We start from the raw sequence: 17088 nt of genomic DNA, 5'->3' as shown, positions 1-17088 counted from the left end.
AGATATATACATACCTAATATGACCATGCTTATTCCAGTCATATAGATTGAAGAAAACCATCCTAAGTGCTTACCGTTGATCAATTTGCCTCGTAACTCATCGTGCATTTTCAAACCAATATTATCAAATGATTTCTTATGCATTTTTATAATAACTTATGAGTTGATATCTCTCTCTCTATAAATTTATTTATCACTTTAATCTATTTTATAGTTATATTTAAATTAAAATAATATCGATGGCAAAGATAATATATATATATATATATATATATATATATATATATAATCTCTTTGTTATATAAAATAATTTTAAATGTGTTATAAAACTTCACCACTTGCAAATGTTTCGTACGAAGTCTTTTGTTGATGGAAGTATATATACAGAGAAGAGAAAGAAAGAGTATGAAATGGCCGCAATGTTTGGCTATGACCGAGTCCAAGACTTCGAAAAAGAGAATAAGTTTTTTGGAAGTCAAATCTATTATTGTGGTCATATACATATACAATTAGTTTCCTCTTAATTAATGAACGCATGTGAAAGGGAAAGGCTTAGATAATAAATTAGATGATTCTTTTTTAGTGGATATGATGACGTCCTACGTAACAGTTGAGTGTTTTTTTATACTTGAGAAAATTTTAAATTAACCAACTTATAATATAATTATCTCCTTCTGTTGTTTATAAATAAAGCTCCAGCTTCGTTTAATTAAAATGTGATTTTTTAAAATATTTAATTATATTTTGAATTCATGATTTTTTTTCGCAAAAATTAAAGAAATCAAAAGGGCATTTTGGTATATTAATTTTCCTTCAAAATTAATATTTATTTTTAAAAATAATATACCTAAATTCGAGCCAGCTAAGCGAGTTTATTTTTCTATTATTAATTAGGTAATATATAAATTTATTATCATATTACCTTAATATTACACAGTGCCACTTTCGTTAATTAGTTACCACGAAACTTCGTTGCATAAAAAGACGTTAGCTAGAACGTAAATTAATCATTTTATTTATCGATTGTGAGCTCGCAAACTAATCATTAGGCTAAATATAAAGGTTAGAAAGGACTAAAGAAACTCAATCAATTTTGATAAAAAGAAAAGGTAGTATGGTTATTTTAGAATAGAAATTTAATATAGTAGTAACCAGCTTCAATAAGTCAATAGTAGAGAAAAATGTCACATTATTTTAAAGTCAATATAATATAGCCAGTCTAATTTAGATGACTTGCCAATTCAATGTTTTCTTCTTTCATTTTGGTCCCTCAAGTCCACCAAATTTATGAGCCAACGCCGTGCATACAGGCGTGCGAACTGCATAGTCTTCGTTTCGTTTTCTTTTGACAAGGATAAGAATAATAAATAAGAAGCATAACTTATTTGACAGTGGATAAAACTTCTTCAACTTAGAAGATATCCAGCTCGGCATAGTTCGGCACTATTTAGTTACTTATTAGGACTTTGTCAATTAAATGCTAATGATTGGCTTAGGACCAACAACAGAGAAGAGAAGACCTTATTTTTTTGATGCAGAATAATTTATTAGATAAAGTTAATATAAGAGAAGAGAATAATTATAAGGGTATTATTAATTTCAGATGAGCATGAGACGGCGTGTTCTTATTAAGAGTGGATATATTTTTTAGAGGGTAATTTTGGAAAATGATAAAGATTACAAATTTGAGAGGGTAGGAATTTATATGGCTGTAGGAAATTCCTACACACTAGATTGCAGGAAATCTATCCATGCCCTTAAACCTCTGGACCCAAGAGGAAAACCTCTGCTTCTCCCTCCTCCATCGCGTCTCCCGCCTCTCCTCTCTCCTCCAAATCCACGCCTTTCTCCTCCGCCATGGCGGTTTCCTCTACTCTAACCTCCCTTTCCTCACTCGATTCATCTCCTCTCTCTCCTCTCTCTCCTCCTCCGCTTCTATCCGCTATGCCCACCAACTGTTCGACCAAAGAACCGCCCAGGACTCTGCCCTCTGCAACGCGATGCTCCGCGCCTTAGTCCACAAACGCCTCTTCCGCGAGTCCATAGCGCTCTACCGCGGCCTGCGGCGCGATCCCAGCCGTCCATTTTCGCCCGATGCCTACACCTTTCCTTTGCTCCTCAAATCCGCTGCGCTCAGCTTGGAGGGGCGGAAGGAAGGCAAGCAGTTACATACCCATGTAATCAAAATGGGTTTTTTCTGGAACGTCTTCGCTTCGACTGGGTTGGTCGATATGTATGCAAAAGCCGGTGAGATGGAATTGGCGAGGAAGGTGTTTGATGGAATGAGTCAGAGGAGTTTGGCATCTTGGACGTCAATGACGATTGGTTATGCTAGGTGTGGTGATGCGAATTCTGCCTTGGAGCTGTTTGGTTTGATGCCCGAGAAGGATACGGCTGCGTTTAATGCTATGATCGACGTCCTCACCAAGTTGGGTGATGTGGGTTCGGCTCGGCAGTTGTTTGACGAGATGCCGGAAAGGAATGTGGTGTCTTGGACTAGTCTGATATATGGGTATTGCAAGGCTGGCGACATGGAGACCGCAAGAAAATTGTTTGACGCGATGCCAGGGAGAAATCTATATTCTTGGAATGTGATGATCGGTGGTTATTGCCAGAACAGGCAGTCCCAGCAGGCATTAGAACTTTTCAGAGAGTTGCAATCCAATTCGTGTCCGTTTGAGCTAGACGAAGTGACGTTTGTGAGCGTGATCCCTGCTATCTCAGATAGTGGCGCAATCGATCTTGGTCGGTGGATACATAACTGTGCCAGGAGGAAGCGGTTGGATCAGCGGACGAATGTTGCCACTGCATTAGTTGACATGTATGCCAAATGTGGGGATGTTTGTGAGGCGAAGCGAGTTTTTGACCGAATGCCGTGCAAGGAGATTGCTTCTTGGAACGCTATGATCAATGGGTTTGCAGTGAATGGCCATGCCAAGGAGGCACTGGATGTGTTTGAGGAAATGCAGAGGAATAGAATCTCCCCAAATGCTGTAACAATGATTGGAGTCTTGTCGGCTTGCAGCCATGCGGGACTAGTGGATGAAGGAAAACGGTGGTTTAGGGAGATGGAACTATTGAAAATTGATAGAAAAATAGAACACTACGGATGCATGGTGGACCTTCTTGGACGAAGTGGGCATTTGGATGAAGCAGAGCAGTTGATTGAGGAAATGCCCTTCAGTGCTAATGGGATAGTTTTGAGTTCTCTGCTGTTTTCCTGTGGATGCCATGGGGATGTCAGTAGAGCTGAGAGAGTAATGAGGAGGGCAGATGAGATTGAGCCTGGGAATGTGAGAAACTATGTGATAATGAGGAACCTTCTTGCTGCAAAGAAGAGGTGGCAAGATGTGGATACGTACAAGGAAGTGATGAGGAAACTTGGGGGCAAAAGGGAAGCTGGCTGCAGTGTCGTCGAAATTGGAAGCAGGGTCTGGGAATTCGTATCAGGGGACAAAGCTCACCCTGATTGGAAGGATATATATAGTCTACTTTGCTGCCTTCAGCTACAAATGAAGGGCCAAAAAGAAGAGGAATTGGAAAACCAGTTGATGAATTGGTAGAAAGCTCAATTTTCCAATCTGGAACTATCACCATTGATAGGATTACTTTGCTGAGGGAAAGCTGGCAATATATCGGTACTGAGATCTCAATCAGTTGCACTTGCCGAAGACCTGGAGTATAGGAATTGGTGGAATTTTCTCTTTGAGCTTCTCACCAAAAGTCATGCAGGTGTGAGTTATACTTCCAGATATGCAAGCTTACTGGATGATGTGAAAATTAGGATTTTTTTTTTTGCAACATTATTTTATATGAACAAAACCGAATTTCCCTGTTAACCATGTTTATCAGATCGTCTAATTACATCGTGAAATGCACGCTTTTGGTATATCATGTATTATATAATTCAATGCAACAGAATTAAATCAGGAAAGTCCAGTAGCTAGAATGTTAATAGGTTTGAAGTATTGCAAACCCTTCATAAGATTTATGTTTCATGAAGACAACAGTGAAGAAGTTTAGAATAACAACTTCTCAGACCATTACAAGACTGAATCTAACTAGTTTGAGCCTATGAATATAGCTTCTGTAACCTTGTCTTGTTCTCTTCCCACCACACCCTTGCCTTCACCTCGCCAAACCTCTCCCTGCTGCATAATTGGTGGCAATGTTTTTTTTTAGAACATAAACACAAATAGGCAACACACTACTCTTACAAAGAATAGCAGCCTAATTCATCCTAAACATTGAAACTCACCTAAGTTCCACTCGTAATAACTCCTTCGAGCCATTTGGCGTTGAACGTATCGTGATGAATACGCCTGGTTCATCTTCAATCACCCACTCGACCACCTTCCCTTGAATCACCTCTCTGTTACTCGTCGTCGGTCCTCCCTTTGAGGAGCTTGACGAATCACAAGAGTCATGGGAGGTCTCCGAAGCCTCACCTGGTTCATGAGCTTTGGCTGGAAGAGAGTGACACTGAAACAAGTAGAGAACAAGGACATACATAGCATGGAGGAACTAACAAGCAGCCATTCTATGAGCATAGATATATAATTTTCTACCTCATCCTCTGATTGATATGGGATTTTAGGAGATTGGCCTTGTGTAATGCTGTAGAGTTCAACAATCTTGTCATAGTTCTGAGTCCACCAACTCTGAGCTCCCCAAGAATCATACAACTCTTCTCTGCTTTAGAAAACAATAACTAGTTATTTGTTGTAGTACTTTAGAAACTAATGAAATATGTAAACAAACAGTATTGAGTACCTGAAACGAATCCTTTTTATGTAATTGCCTCCACTAGGCAAAGAAACCAAGGTAATAAGAACACCAGTTTCAGGCTCTGCCACCCATTCCTTCTCTTCTTTTGGGCATTGCCATTCTTCTTCTTCTTCTTCTTCTTCTTCTTCGACGTCAATTATGGTGACTTCTTTTGGGTACTTTCCCTTGCTTCTTTTTTGCATCATACCAACCTTGAAGGAAATCACCTTAATCTACCACATAACATATAAGAAATGATAAGAATTGGAAACCATGGTTTATAATATTAGCTAAAGATTATATAAGAAAAAAAATAATAATAATGAACTGGTTAATTACATGGTTGGTGATCTCCTTGATGAGCCCTTTCGTGCCTGGACAAGGAATGCATGCAAACATTTCTTTTTATCTCTCTTTCTTCTCAAATCTCTCACTGTGAAGAATAGTGAGAGGGAGGAAAATTGTGCTAAAACAAAGAGCGGTTTGAAGAGTTACTAGGCAACGACTAGTACAAGAATTTGTTCTAAGTTTATTAATAGAAAGAGCCATTTCATGCTAGAATATTGCATAATTAGAGGCTAAAATGTTGCATTTAGAGTGTTCGAAATTTTAAAAAGTTTCTATTTAAAGAGATCACTATTGCAAATTACAGGAGGCAATTTTAGTATTTTTTTTTCTTGTATTAAAAATAACATTTATTAGTTAGTTGCAAAAATTTTAATATATTTTTTTTCCCAGGAAGAAGAATATTCTTGAAAGCTTTTCGACCAAGTGTTTTTTTTTTTTTTTAATAAAAAAAAATTCCGGTAGTTTTCTAATTTCCGGATTTAATTAAAATTCAGAAAAAGCTGTGGCGTTTCCCCCTCCTCCGCATGAGGGCGAAGCCCTCCTTTCCTTTCCACCAAAAGGGGAGGAGTAGAAGATCTAAAATATTAGTGGAATTAGAGTGATCCCATCCAAATCGAGTCAGATTTCCCCTGTTCCTAGGATTCCTTGTTTATAACACTCGATATGATCGATTCGCCGGTATTTTCTCGCACCGGAGCTCGATTCCCCCTCCCCGCGATGGGGAATTGACTCTGGGGTTGGGCATTGGGGAGTTTCTTGGGTCCAGGGATGGGCGATAACACGCGCTCGCTTCTCGGGGGGTCTTCCTCCATGAAGGAGCGCAGCAATGGCGGGAGCGACGGAGGAAGCAGCGAAAAGACGCACCTTTATCTCAATGTGTACGATCTTTCCCCGATCAACAACTACCTTTACTGGTTCGGCCTCGGAATATTCCATTCTGGGATCGAAGGTACGTAACATTAACTTTCCGATCTTTCTAATTCCTTTTGGTGGTTGGAATTAGGTTTCCATTTTGATCCTTTCAATATTTATTGAATTGCTATTGGAGAGACACAAGTTGGATAATTTTGCAGCTTATAATACTTGGAAGAATTATGCGGCTTCTTGATCTTGCTTGTTAGTAATGTTCTTTTCGGATTTATTTGAGGTTATTTTTCATGGTAGATTATTTGTTAATTTTTTTCTTTTCTCGATTAACATTAGGAACTCCTTCGTTGGAATAAATAGTTCTTGAGGAAATGCCGATTCTCACCCTGCTTATCAGATGATTTTTATCACATTTGTGACGAGATAGGGATCTATTTTTCTATGTTAGAGGTTTCGGTATATATGTATCAGTACTTGTTAGCATTGTAGAGATGGAGAAAGTTACTTCTATTGATTTATATACTCTTTTACTTCATTCATATCCACATCCTGATTCCTAATTCAACAAGTAGTACATGGCATGGAGTACGGATTTGGAGCCCACGAGTACCCAACAAGCGGCGTGTTTGAGGTGGAACCGAGAAGATGCCCTGGTTATATCTTCAGACGCTCGATGTGGCTGGGCACTACTGGAATGTCTCGTTCGGAGTTCCGCATATTTATCGAAAATCTCACGGGAAGTTACCATGGTGACACTTACCATTTGATTATCAAGAATTGCAACCATTTTACCAATGATGTTTGCAAGCGTCTGACTGGAAAATGTATTCCTGGATGGGTGAATCGGCTTGCCAAATTGGGTTAGTGCCTTAAGTAATTATCTTCTTGGGTTTCTGAAGAAAATTGGGCACTGATATTACATAGACTTCTGGAAGTTTCAGGTTCCTTCTGCAACTGTCTTCTGCCAGCAAGTATTCAAGTTACAGCGGTCGGACATTTACCTACTCATCTGGCAACTTCTGGTAAGTTGTATCTGTATTTTGATAATATACGTTTTACAGTGTTTCACCCTAATCTGCAATGAGATTCAGAAGGCTATTCCTCCATAGTTAGATGCGAGTAACTTCAACTTGTCTGCTTGGTCATGCTAATCATCAGTTTTCCCTTTCAGAGTATACTATGTTCCTTGTGATCATGTTCCATAACCTTGAGATATTGATCTGGGAGGGAAAATTTGTCATTTTCCGGACCTAAATATAACTGATCCAATCTGACACCTTTGATACTCATGCAATATATATCATGGGTTTGAGGCATTGAGGTACTGTAGTTATTACTTTGCGCTTCAGATCACAAATAAGTATCTAATATGAACTTAGCCTTTGCTTTTCCTAGTTTTTTCCACATGTAAGATGCCTACTTGTTAAGACTGTCTACCAATTAAACATTCTAACCTTTTTGAAGGCAAGTCTTTGAGCTCCTTAAAATAACAACTTTTGAAAATATTTCTTTCTCGATAGTTTTGGTGTTCATACTAACTATTTTAACCAATTTATTAAGTCTATTGTGATCGACTGTTTGAAAACAAAATCCTGCTGCAGATGATGGATCAGCTTCGGACGCTTCAACTCTAACCGTTGAGGAAAGCGATGAAGAAGAGGCAGATCAACACTTGCTAGCAGCATCAAACAGTGACCTTTCACATTCGAGATCAATGCGACTCGCTAAAGATATGATGTGAAGAATCACATTCGAGATCAATGCCAATCAATATCTGCTCCTCTAAAATTTGCCTGAGCCATTACAGTTTGTAGAAGAATTGGTGCTCTCATTTTTTAGCTGCCCTCCTGCTAACTTTTCTTTGGTCGGCCGCAGCTTGTCTCGAAATAAGACTTCCCCTGAGGTTTCTTAATATTAAATTCTTATGAAAGATCTTTCTTTCTCCCCTTTGAAATGTTGTTATAAACTGCAAATATTCTTCTTATGGAAGAAGGTCAAGCTTTAATGAGTGGCAAGGTATCGACAAATATCATTCACCAGACTTTTTTTTTTAATGATCAATGGTGGTTCCAACTGCTTGGTCTATAATTTTCAGTGAGCACATTAATGATCCTATAGATTTGAGCCGTTATCTATAAATTTCTCTGAGCACCGAAACATTGCATTCAATGATGAACACTGCTATAGATATGCCCTCTATAATTTATTTCTACGTCTACTATCTTCTACTTATAAATGATTTATTGAAGAATCCGGATAACTTTCACTTCTTTCTGGGCTATACTGCAAGAACAAGCCAATCAATGCGTTATAAGAATCCACTATAAAACAATGAATGATTTTATCCCAGCTAAACCTTGTGCTGGAATTGGTACTAATAAAAGTGCTCACTTGTTAAACGTTTACATTACTTAACATTATTAAACTTTACATTTTATAACTCTTAATATTTATTATTTAAAAGAATTTGTAATCTTTTTGGAATAATATTAGCTTACAAGAAAACGGAAGAGTTGGTTAACTAACATTTCAATTTCTACAAGTTTAAACGAAAGAAAGAAAAAAAAAAAAACGCGCGAAGTCACATCAAGCGCGTCATCGACAGTTATTAACTTCTTTGACTTTGGTCGTGACGGTGATTATTTTATATCGCTCTCCATATCTATCTTACCCCTTGTTTTCACTCCCTCGGGGAGCGAAACACATCCTTTCTTCTTCGAATCGGATCACTTCTTCTCTTCCTAAAGACCGAAGTGTAAACCCATTGGAGATTTTTGGAAAACCCAAGAGGAAAAGAAGGGCGAGGAATGGCTGGTTTGCTGTTAAAGATCGCTGCGCTCGTCGTTCTTGTCTCCGCCTCGGTCTTGCCTACGTTATCCTCCATTCCATTCGTCGTCTTGCATGGTTTGCTCCACTCACTTGGATTCTTGGATTCCGTATGCGATTTTGCTGTGAAGGCAAGGTGTTTGATGGTTGGGTTCTTCCAATAGGGATTGCGGATGAGTGCTCCAGCGCAGGGGTTTCGCGGTTGACGGAGCTTTTGAGCAGCTGGTCTGGCTCGACAGGACACTGCTTGTGCGTTTCTTGATTACTCGTGCTTTTCTATTCTAAATTTGGCCACTTTTTCTTGGAATTCATCTTTAAAGCCAATTAGATGGCATCATATTAACAGCTTTCAACTCTGCTCTACTTTGACGGAAGATACAATGTTATTGCTGAGAATGCGAGATTCCTGTTTTATCTGTTACTGAAAGAGTTTACTTTGTGTGTGTTCTTGATGATTATCTAAATCTCTGTATAAAGTGAACTTTTTTAAACACAAACTAATTTTGTTTCACCTCAGAGAAGTTGGAGATGGAGTATGGGACTCTTGGCTCATGCCCCTTCAGGAACAGGTTGATTTCCAGTTCACATTGATATGATCCCTGCTGAGGATATCTATTATACATAAGGTTGTCCTTATATTTTCTTCTGTGCATCTTTGCAGGCTAATGTTGTTTGTGAGAAGGTGATTCAACTGTCTGGGTAATGTGCGCAAATATTCTCTTCCTAAATTATGTCGTTTAATTTGTGTCATTGGCAGGTAAAAGAAATGGAAGATCTCAGCATGGGTTATAATTTAGTTGGTCTTTCTCAGGTACCTGTAGATTACCTTCTTGCTTCACATCTTACAACTTAATAGCTAACATATGAAAGTTCTAAACGTTGTTATTTTTTATTTGCTTTGATATTTTGATGATCTTCAATTACTCTCATTTGGTTACTATACATCCTATACTTGTTTGGAAGCATTAAATTTTTTGTGTCTGTTGTCTTTAGGGAAACTTGATCGGTCGAGCAGTAGTTGAGTTCTGTGATGGTGGGCCTCCTGTAAGACATTCTAATTATGCCAGACTCTCGTTTAAATCACCAAGATCTTGGATCAGCGCAAAGAACTAGATATTGAGACCTACGTTTTAACTAGTTACGATTAATTTTCTAATCTTACACAGCTATGTTTGGCTGTTATCAGGTGAAGAATTTCATCTCATTGGGTGGTCCTCATGCGGGTACTGCTTCTGTTCCATTATGTGGTGTGAGTTTTCCAAACTGTTTTATGTCCTGTGAATCTTCTCTCTCTGTAAATCTCATTTTCTTCAATAACAGATTAAAATAGTATACAGAGAGTAAACGTATTAACTGCTGATGATAGTACCATTAGGGACGTGATGAAATTGAAAATTTATACTACAATGACAGACAGCATTGGATCCATCATCCATGTAAAGGAAGATGGAACACGGGCACTATTGTAAAGTCATGCATTGAGGGTGGATTCCTCTAGTTTCCATCTGATTTTTCATCTTCAAAAGCTAGTTAATGTAACATGAATTATGTGGTCTCAGTTTAACGTTCTTGTTTCTCTCCTCAATTTTGTTTTTGCCTGTTCTTTGCTTGTTCTTCATCACAACCTTCAACTCTCAAACTATTAGATAAATACAAACATGAGTTGTGGCGCAGGCATATTTTGATTTATATCTATCCTGGTAAACTTCATTTGTTTGATTGTTTCCATTTTATATATCAGAATTTGGCAGTCAGATTTTTAAGATGAAGAGGTTTTTGTTTAAACGTACTTGTATTTTCTAAGTCTATTCTTTTCAATCTGCAGTCAGGTGTCTTATGCAGTCATGTGGATGCCCTCATTAAATCGGAGATATACTCCAATTTCGTGCAGGTTTGTATGTGCAATCTTATGTTTCAAGTGCTAGGATTGTCTCTCAGTTAAGATCTACTCATCTTAGTGCGGAATAACATTGTTCTCCATGGAATATTAAGATAATATATGTGTCATGCTTGTAGGAGTGTTAGCATAGTTTTGACTTATGAGGACTAACTTCAGACTGATGAATTACAGGACCACCTCGCCCCCAGCGGTTATCTGAAGATTCCAACTGTGAGCATTCCGTTTCTTTCTTTAATGCACTCTTGCTTATAAGTGGAACTTGTTATACAGGACTTGTTTATTCGATCATTCTTTCTCATGGCTATTCTCCTGAATTCCCCACTGGGAGAAACTTTTTTTTTTGGTCAGTTTTACTTATAACTGGAACTTGTCATATAGGATTTGCTTTACATACTTACACGTCATAATCATTATCCCAAATTCCTCCTTAGAGAAGTTCTGTCAGTAAAATGTTGTGTCAACTATTGACACCAGCAATGAAATTATGCATGAGCGTCTGACTCATTATCCTAGCTATATATGTGGGGCTTTTCCACAGCAATATAGTGCATTATCAACTATTACAGGATGATAAGCATGAACAGATATTTTGCTTTTGTCCAGGATGTCCATGACTATTTGGAAGGATGCAGATTTCTTCCAAAGCTTAATAATGAAATTGTAAGTGAAAGAAATTCTACTTACAAGGAGAGATTCACTAGCTTGCAGACTTTGGTTCTTATCATGGTTAGTTCAAGAAAGCTCTCTGTTCCATTTTCCTTTGTTCATTTCTTACATTCTAAAGAAGAATGTTCTTTGCTAAGGCAAACTTTTGGATGGCATAATAGTGTATCTACCTACCTCCTGGTCACAGTTGAAATTTCCTTTCTTCCTATTTCCTCCTGACAATGAAACTAATGATTATGTTTATCTTTTCGCTGCCCAAAAGTTTGAGCATGATACAGTATTGATACCTCGTGAAACCTCTTGGTTTGGCTATTATCCTGACGGTGCCTTCGATCCACTTTTGCCTCCTAAACAGGTAAATTACTTCCTCTTTGAGCATTTGCCACGTTTCCTGTTTATAGTCTATTCTTTTCCTTTGCTATCATTCAGATTTCTCTTGTTGCATACATTCCTTCTGTTGTTATAAAATGTTCTGCCCTCGCAGACACCTCTCTACACTGAAGATTGGATCGGCTTAAAAGTTCTAGATGATGCTGGGCGAGTAAAATTCATCAGTGTACAAGGAGAACATGTGAGGATATCAGACAATGATATGAAAAAGCATATTGTGCCCTACTTGGAGGACAGACCACCAGCAGGAAGATCTACTCGAAAATGTTCTAAATTACAGCAGTAGCTTTCATCAGCTTTTGAGATTTACAGATGTTACAAATTACTTACAATTGCTTCATTGGCAAGCAAATAAATACAAGAATTTGAAGGAACAAAGGACTGGACAAAAGAATGCATCTACTAGTTCTGCTATGTGAAGAATCTCCTTGGATCTGCTACCATCTTTTGAATTGTTCTACGTAAGCTTTCAGCAGACCAGATGAATCTCAGGTCAGGAAGTGATCAATCATGTGATGTATAACATCCGCTCCATCTGAGTGGATCAAGAAGTCCTTTACCTGTCAAAAAAGAAAGAAAAAAAAAATAGAATCCACTAAAATAACCACATACTGTGATTCTGATAAAATGGGAGAACTTGGTAAAAATATGAGACAAAAGGTACACGGAGATGTAAATCCACCAATAAAGGATATATAGAGAGGAAGAGAAAGAACCTGTATTACACTGTGTGCATCGAACCTCTGTATACTGTTGTGAAAGCTAACATCCACTTTTTCCCAGGACAAACTTGAAAGGGCTGTTGCCATCTTTTCTGCAGATTCAAAACAGTCAAATATGTTACTGAATTTCTAATTACTCTTTTATAGCTATTAGCATATGATGTAGACCTTGGCCACCATATCTTCTTTTCGACAAGATAAAGCCTGTAGATTTTAAGAGAAATAAACAGAAGATAGACAATGTGATCGAGGGTTTTCTGGCATAATTTCATGAGACTCGGTAGATCACCTTAGGAGGCACAGTATCATGTGAAGCCCCTAAAAGTTTTCCACCTCTGCCAAGAGTCCAGGACTTGCTTTTGACTCAGGGAGAAGTTGGAGTATTCTCACCTGGCTGGGCTATCTAAAGGATGAGATGGGCCAGCTTCTTAAATCTAAATAGGCCCAAACTAAACAAGGATTGTCTTTGGACACAATACATTTCCAGGCCCCTTACTAACTGGACTCAAAGCAACACTATTATTTTGATGTTGAGCAGCATGAAAACTACTTCTGTGAACTGAAAAAGGACAGAGTCAATCCAAATCAATCTTGCAGTAAAATAATAAAAATATTTACCTTCTAATAATTGATGGTCCCAAGTAAAGCCTGCAAAGTCAGTGCATTTATCAACATTCTCTCCGTTTGACAGTTCTTCATATACGATATGAGGGTATTTTTCACTTAACGAATCCTCCCGCTGAAAAAAGTGTGTTCTTAATTCAACATATGAAACTAAGGTGAATGCAAATGCTTCAAGTAACGGTTATCCAGATTGCCAAAGCAACAAAATACGATACAAACAAGTTAAACAGACTACCTCAGGCAACTCAGAATTGCGCCTAATTGATGATGTCCTCCAGCCGACAATGTCTTTAAACAGATTAAGATGTACTAAGAAAGAGCAACCTCAGAAGTTCTACTTCCAGGGATTCTAATAGTATAAGAGTCGGACTGAAAAAGTACTCCAAAGAAGGAAAAAAAAAAGAGAGAGCAGAAACAAAGGATACGATCATGGACAACATTTGAGTACGCAACTCGGCGTCTGAATATTTGCAATGCAGACCTGCATCAATTAAAATTCAGAACATGATACTGTAAGTACCAAAAATATGCTCAAGATTCAATTGTATCTAAAATCTTGTGACTAGATGAAAATGGAGATATACATGAAATAGAGATCCCCCCAGTCCACCACCATACGCTGCAATAGTGGAGGCTTTCCATCATCCATATCAGTAAGAAAAAGATGTTTGCCAGTTCTTCTGAATATCAAGTGAATTATGCGAGAAGCAACCTTTTCAATTGCATTGATACCAAAAAGAAATGGAACCTGCATATTGATGATTCCTTATTTAATATTATGATGGAAGCATCTCCTTGTTTCCTCTTGACATTGAGAATACCGTGTGTTTGAAATAATAATGAATCAGTCATGAACAACATTGATACGCTTAAGAAAGTAAATTGTGCTATTTACAAATAAGATAGAAGCACCTGCTTGTTTCCCCTTGAACCAAGATGAGGCGTAGCGAGTGTGACAAAATTCATTGCTTCGAGACCGCATATTGAACCCCTTGAATTTTCCTCATATAAATAACTCTGACAGACTTCTTGGTCTTTCCTGCTAGGCAGTCTGTAGAGTCTCCCGATGGCATATCTAGCAACCAATCCTCCCACAGAATGTGCAACAAATGAAATTTTTTGAATTCCTGGCCTTCTGTTAATAGCTTCAACAACCTAAATTATGAACTTGTCAGTGAATTAAGACAAACAAGGAAGAGAAATGTCAATATTCTGCAAAGAAATCATTCAAAAATTTGGGTAACTTGCAGATTGTAAGACTGGAATGGCTAAGAAATACTACAGATACTTCTCAAAGACTCTAACCTCTTCTGCCAACCTTTCACCCATAACATCGATGCCATCTAATGTAAGCATATAAGTGTTACAGTCACTGCCTACAAAAAGAAAAATGTACAATAAAAATCTGTCTTAAGGAACACACATTACTCAATTAACATACTAAAGCAGCAAATATAAAAGAAGAACAAACCAAAAAAGAGAAATTTCAACAGTGAATTGATGAGGTAAAGACTCACAATGTACTACCACTTTATCTGGTAGAGATCTAACAAACTGCTCTGCAGTGAACTTCCAGTTTGCTGTGCTGCAAAGTATGAAAGGCAGAAACTTGAAATTTTCTAAAAAAATGTAAAACAAAAAAAAGAAAGACAAGATATAGAAAATTAAAAATAAAAAGACTAACCAAAACCTAAAAAGCCAGAAATGAAAAAGTTACCGCTGTAGCTGAGATTATATTTACTTACATGTGCTATTCAATTTTATGATAATTAGATGTATTTAAAAGGAAATAAACAAAGTAATTCCTCTTAGACTCCATTCACGAGTACAAATTGCAAAGTCTACTAAGATGAAAGTAGACTTCCTCGATTACCAAAACAAAATTATGCTACAAGTGGTCTAAGTTGTGTGATGTCATCAATTGTATCGATAGAGAGCACGTCGTGCTAATTATAGACTAGACATAGGTTAACTCTTTACGATATATAAGTTGGATCTATGAGCTAAAAAATAGATCACAAATTAATCAAACCATGAGGCTCAACGGGATTATAGCAGGCGCACACATGAGCTATTTTAATTTCTTCACGAAAAAATTTGTAGTTATAAGCGCTCGAATCTGTGATCTCTGGCCACATATGGGTGTGCACAAGCATTCAAATCCTGTCGCCTCCTGCCTCATGTGGGCATGCTTTATGCTCCTACCACTGCTTTGCGGTGGTGGTAGTTCAAAGTGTCATTTCACAATAAAAAGTATGGCCAAAATTCATTGTTCTTTTCCTGCTCTGAGACTTTCAAATTCACAGTTTAAAGAACAGCAACCTTATTCTCGGACTTGAGATATCCTCCACACTAGAGATAATTCAACTATCCAAATATAAATTTTAAGAACAGAACAATAAAAAGAGAAGGAAAAGACGAGAACTTGGCTACAGAATCCCGTCCTGGATTCAAAATTATCACCACTTAAAGAAGAAGAAGAAGAAGAAAAAAGACTGATTCAGCATTACATAAACCACCATGTCAGGCAAGAAACGAAGAAACCCGAAATTGCATAACAATTCACCCAAATTGAGCTCGAGATCATCAAATTCTTCCAAATTAATTAAAGTGCGTCCCAAACGAAATCACGATTGAGATTTTAAAGCATTACCTCCCGAGGATCCCATGAACCAACACCACGAGATGATCCGCCTCGGAAGCCATGTCGTCAGACGAACTCAATACATCCACCCCGTCTTGAACGGAATCCTCCACGCAAACCCTTCCAATCTCTCCCATTATTACTTCTTTAACCAAACCATTGGAGAGAGAGAGAGAGAGAGAGAGAGAGAGAGAGAGAGAGAGTAATAATTGCAATAAGGAGACGGGAAAGGAGGAAGAAAAGAGGTGGTGGTATTTATAGCATTCGAAGATACAGGGACAGCAAATTTAGGAAAGGAGGAGGACAGCGTGATAACTTCCCAAAAAGATACCCAAAAGCCATACGACAAAACTTGGGGGAAGTTTAATATTCGTAAATTGCAAAACTTGGAATAAATTTAATACATTTTTATAATTCTAAGAAATAACTATCTAATTTTCGAACAAAAACAAACTTGCAACCAAATGAGACCGTCAATAATAAATTGAAATCGGATATAAAAATTTTACTCCCAAGAAATTTATTTTCTTTGGTTATTTAGTCAGCAAATTAATACCTAGCTATATAGTTCTACAAGTTTTTCATTATGAAAAATACTTGTATAATAGAAGATGAAAACAAGGACACTATTGCAAACTCATGCATTGACCTCTGGTTTCCATCGGATTTTTTCATCTTCAAACTATGGTTATGCATTGAGGGTGGACCGTCCCACCTCCGGAGCCTGGCGCTTGATCGTTCCTGCACCCGAATACAAAGAATACAACACGGGCGTCGTCATCCTTTTTCATCGCCGGCGCACCGGGCAACGACACTGAGAGATCGAGTGCAAGTCATATATTCCCCGCCGGTGGCATCATCTTCGTCGGGATTACTCGCGCGATCAGCAGGATCACCCGCATCACGGTCGAGATCAAGGGCATTCCGCTCGCGATCGAATCCATTATCGACATCATCGGCGCATCGTTATCCGTCACCACTATCAGCATGGCCATCGACCGTGAACCCGAATTCATCGATTGCATTGAATCAGGATCCACCGACAGCAACGAAGCTAAATGCAGGTGCATCTCCGACTTAATTGACAGAGACCTCTACGGATTGCGCCTATATCCGGGTGGTCCGATGCAGTCAGCGATTCAAATGAAACTGATATTAGGATCTACATTTGTTTAGCTCTTGTTGGCTTTACAATTTCTATGGAAGATCACATGACTAATATTACCCTACAGAAGTCTCTATCCATTTTTTTCTCCATTAAATTTTGCAGCCTTAAGTTATCGGTAGTGTGCCTGTGGTCATTCACGCATTTTCTTTCTTTTGAGCTCGTGAAA

General features: G+C 38.1%; 5 protein-coding genes across 6 annotated transcripts; 3 read left to right on the top strand and 2 right to left on the bottom strand.

Moving 5' to 3' along the window:
* The first annotated feature begins 1653 nt into the window (after positions 1–1653).
* LOC140794244 (pentatricopeptide repeat-containing protein At2g44880) lies at positions 1654–3869 on the top strand. The gene has a single exon (XM_073146186.1). The coding sequence runs from the start codon at positions 1752–1754 to the stop codon at positions 3561–3563; it is 1812 nt and encodes a 603-aa protein (XP_073002287.1). The 5' UTR covers positions 1654–1751; the 3' UTR covers positions 3564–3869.
* Positions 3870–4061: 192 nt separating this feature from the next.
* Positions 4062–5166, bottom strand: LOC140794389 (protein Brevis radix-like 1). The gene is made up of 5 exons (XM_073146401.1): positions 5107–5166; positions 4774–5000; positions 4569–4692; positions 4259–4482; positions 4062–4148 (listed from the first exon to the last, which is right to left on the bottom strand). Exons 1-5 carry the CDS (start codon positions 5164–5166, stop codon positions 4073–4075), a joined length of 711 nt encoding a protein of 236 aa, XP_073002502.1. The 3' UTR covers positions 4062–4072.
* Positions 5167–5583: 417 nt separating this feature from the next.
* Positions 5584–7990, top strand: LOC140794415 (deSI-like protein At4g17486). Of its 2 annotated transcripts, none has more exons than XM_073146431.1 (4): positions 5584–6064; positions 6555–6842; positions 6924–7004; positions 7584–7990. In XM_073146431.1, exons 1-4 carry the CDS (start codon positions 5884–5886, stop codon positions 7721–7723), a joined length of 690 nt encoding a protein of 229 aa, XP_073002532.1. In that variant the 5' UTR covers positions 5584–5883; the 3' UTR covers positions 7724–7990. The 2 variants fall into 2 exon arrangements, with proteins under 2 accessions (XP_073002532.1, XP_073002531.1); XM_073146430.1 differs by having other exon boundaries at positions 5608–6064; positions 6918–7004.
* A 693-nt stretch (positions 7991–8683) lies between these two features.
* Positions 8684–12178, top strand: LOC140794246 (uncharacterized). Its single transcript, XM_073146188.1, has 12 exons — positions 8684–8886; positions 8973–9057; positions 9326–9377; positions 9470–9490; positions 9566–9619; positions 9802–9852; positions 9995–10057; positions 10634–10699; positions 10880–10918; positions 11312–11434; positions 11637–11729; positions 11859–12178. Exons 1-12 carry the CDS (start codon positions 8790–8792, stop codon positions 12048–12050), a joined length of 936 nt encoding a protein of 311 aa, XP_073002289.1. The 5' UTR covers positions 8684–8789; the 3' UTR covers positions 12051–12178.
* LOC140794245 (lipid droplet phospholipase 1-like) lies at positions 11968–16094 on the bottom strand. The gene is made up of 10 exons (XM_073146187.1): positions 15764–16094; positions 14628–14695; positions 14416–14486; positions 14023–14265; positions 13695–13858; positions 13536–13591; positions 13346–13398; positions 13105–13225; positions 12481–12578; positions 11968–12324 (listed from the first exon to the last, which is right to left on the bottom strand). The coding sequence occupies exons 1-10, from the start codon at positions 15889–15891 to the stop codon at positions 12253–12255; spliced, it is 1074 nt and encodes a 357-aa protein (XP_073002288.1). The 5' UTR covers positions 15892–16094; the 3' UTR covers positions 11968–12252.
* Positions 16095–17088: the final 994 nt, after the last annotated feature.

Source organism: Typha latifolia, chromosome 8 (assembly GCF_019914945.1).
Source record: "Typha latifolia isolate L0001 chromosome 8, TyphaL0001v2, whole genome shotgun sequence".
In the NCBI taxonomy this organism is placed as follows: Eukaryota; Viridiplantae; Streptophyta; class Magnoliopsida; order Poales; family Typhaceae; genus Typha; species Typha latifolia.
This window is presented reverse-complemented; position numbering and strand designations above follow the sequence as displayed.